We start from the raw sequence: 2,910 nt of genomic DNA on the forward strand, positions 1-2,910 counted from the left end.
ATAGGTTGGGTGATAAAAGATTAATAACCATGTCATCAATTAATTGTTAAAATTCAAATTTTTGTATTTTAAAATAATGCATAAAAGATGATTTTATGGATCAAATTGTAAATAACATCCGATTGATATGAAAATTGGCATGTATGTTAAGAAAATATAGAACATGTAATTCAACAGTTAGATTTTCAAAATATTAATTCAATAACAAGTTATTGGATAATGTAATATTACTTAGAGTTACACCAAGTGTAACTTAAACTTAACCCATATATATATATATATATAGATTTTGTGCCTAATGTTTAAATTGTTGTGACAATGTGACTAATCACTAATTTTTTATAATCAATTCCATGTTTTTATACTTAGTATTCTCAAAGACCTTCTCCCCTCTCTCATGAATACAAATCCTCTTTATCACATCTTGTACTCTACTTTATGTTCTACCAATCACAACTTTGCATGTGTTTATTTTTTTCCATTTTAAATTTTGGCTATTTTATTAGGAAAGTTAAAAAAAAATACATGGTAAGTTGTAATTGGTGGAACATAAAGTAAAACACAAAAAATAGTACAAAGAATTTGTATCCTTATCCCTTGTGTGTTAAAATCCTTGGTATTTTCAACAACAACAAAAAAGATTCCACGTTTTTATATTTCTATTTTTTTGAGTAAAACGTTTTTATATTTCTTAATTTGTTTAATTTTTGCATATAAACCAAGCGATGGTCTTGTCAAAGAATTATTAGCAGCATCCAAACACAGAAAACGTTTTGTATGAAAGACGCGTACAAGTAAGACTCTTATTTCTTAGATATTTCCTTTCTTATTCCTTCTATACTTCCAATTTCTTCACAATAAAAAGGAATCTTCAATTTCTACTTTCATCATAAAAAAGACTCTCTCTCTCTCATACACACACATGGCTGCCCTTCATGAAGAACCATTAAAGGAGAATGAAGAAGGAGAAGATATGTATAACTATGATGAAGAAACCTGTTCCGCATCTGGGTGTGGCTGTTTTCGGCTTTTTGGGTTCAGACAGAGGCGTAGCAACGACAATGAAAGCAAATATCTTTTGCAGCAAAATGGAGAACACAGAGAGACATGGTGGAAGAATCAACTGAACAAGGTTAAGCAGGTTACAGAGGTATTGGCCGGGCCCAAGTGGAAGACTTTTTTGAGAAAGTTCAGCAGATTTGGTATTAACAAGAACAAGAAAGAGAAGAACAGGTTTCAGTATGATCCAGAGAGTTATGCTCTTAATTTTGATCGAGGTTTTGATAGTACCCCCCCCCCCCCACACACACACACACACACATATATATATAGGTTGAGTAATCAAAGATTAATAACCATGTCATCAATCAATTGTTAAAATTCAAATTTTTGTATTTTAAAATAATGCATAAAAGATGAGTTTATGTATCAAATGGTAAATAAAATTCGATTGATATGAAAATTGGCATGCATGTTAAGAAAATATAGAATATGTAATTCAACGATTAGATTTTCAAAATATTAATTCAATAACAAGATCGTAACATTACTTAGAGTTACACCAAGCGTAACTTAAACTTAATCCATATATATATATATATATAGATTTTGTGCCTAATATTTAAATTGTTGTGACAATGTGATTAATCACTAATTTTTTATAATCAATTACATGTTTTTATACTTAGTATTCTCAAAAACCTTCTCCCCTCTCCCGTGAATACAAATCCTCTTTATCACATCTTGTATTTCACTTTATATTCTATCAATCACAACTTTGCATGTGTTTATTTTTTTTCCTTTTTCAATTTTGGCTATTTTATTAGGAAAGTTTAAAAAAAAAAATACATGGTAAGTTGTGATTAGTGGAACATAAAGTAGAACATAAAAAAAGTACAAAGGATTTGTATTCTTATCTCTTGTGTGTTAAAATCCTTAGTATTTTCAGCAACAACAAAAAAAATTCCACGTTTTTATATTTCTATTTTTTTGAGTAAAACGTTTTTATATTTCTTAATTTGTTTAATTTTTGCATATAAACCAAGCGATGGTCTTGTCAAAGAATTATTAGCAGCATCCAAACACAGAAAACGTGTTTGTATGAAAGACGCGTACAAGTAAGACCCTTATTTCTTAGATATTTCCTTTCCTATTCCTTCTATACTTCCAATTTCTCCACAATAAAAAGGAATCTTCAGTTTCTACTTTCATCATAAAAAAGACTCTCTCTCTCATACACACGCATGGCTGCCCTTCATGAAAAACCATTAAAGGAGAATGAAGAAGGAGAAGATATGTATAACTATGATGAAGAAACCTGTTCCGCATCTGGGTGTGGCTGTTTCCGGCTTTTTGGGTTCAGACAGAGGCGTAGCAACGACAATGAAAGCAAATATCTTTTGCAGCAAAATGGAGAACACAGAGAGACATGGTGGAAGAATCAACTGAACAAGGTTAAGCAGGTTACAGAGGTATTGGCCGGGCCCAAGTGGAAGACTTTTTTGAGAAAGTTCAGCAGATTTGGTATTAACAAGAACAAGAAAGAGAAGAACAGGTTTCAGTATGATCCAGAGAGTTATGCTCTTAATTTTGATCGAGGTTTTGATAGTGAGGATGATGCCTTCGTTCTTGATTTTACGTCCAAATTTGCTGCTCCTATTCATGATCATGAACAGCCACGAACTGGATCCGGAAAGTGATGATTTTGTGAGGAGAATTTTTTAAAATTTTTTTTTTTTTTAATTTTAATGATTCACATCTCTTTGTGCTTACTTTTTTCCATGTATAGAATATAATGTTCTTTCATAATAATCATTCATGAGTCTCTCTTTTATTGGAATTCAGTCTATGTAGAGAAATTTTGTGTGTTTGATATTGCCATCTTTCTATTCCGTAAAATCTCATGTTACA

At 30.8% G+C, this 2,910-nt stretch overlaps 2 protein-coding genes across 2 annotated transcripts; both read left to right on the forward strand.

Annotated features, from left to right (window-relative positions):
• The first annotated feature begins 922 nt into the window (after positions 1-922).
• Positions 923-1,720, forward strand: LOC111996997 (uncharacterized). Its single transcript, XM_065776144.1, has 2 exons — positions 923-1,277; positions 1,689-1,720. Exons 1-2 carry the CDS (start codon positions 923-925, stop codon positions 1,718-1,720), a joined length of 387 nt encoding a protein of 128 aa, XP_065632216.1.
• Positions 1,721-2,243: 523 nt separating this feature from the next.
• On the forward strand, positions 2,244-2,699 carry LOC111996986 (uncharacterized). Its single transcript, XM_024029027.2, has one exon. The coding sequence runs from the start codon at positions 2,244-2,246 to the stop codon at positions 2,697-2,699; it is 456 nt and encodes a 151-aa protein (XP_023884795.2).
• Positions 2,700-2,910: the final 211 nt, after the last annotated feature.

Source organism: Quercus suber, unplaced genomic scaffold (genome assembly GCF_002906115.3).
Source record: "Quercus suber isolate HL8 unplaced genomic scaffold, Cork oak 2.0 scaffold_129, whole genome shotgun sequence".
Lineage (NCBI taxonomy): Eukaryota > Viridiplantae > Streptophyta > Magnoliopsida > Fagales > Fagaceae > Quercus > Quercus suber.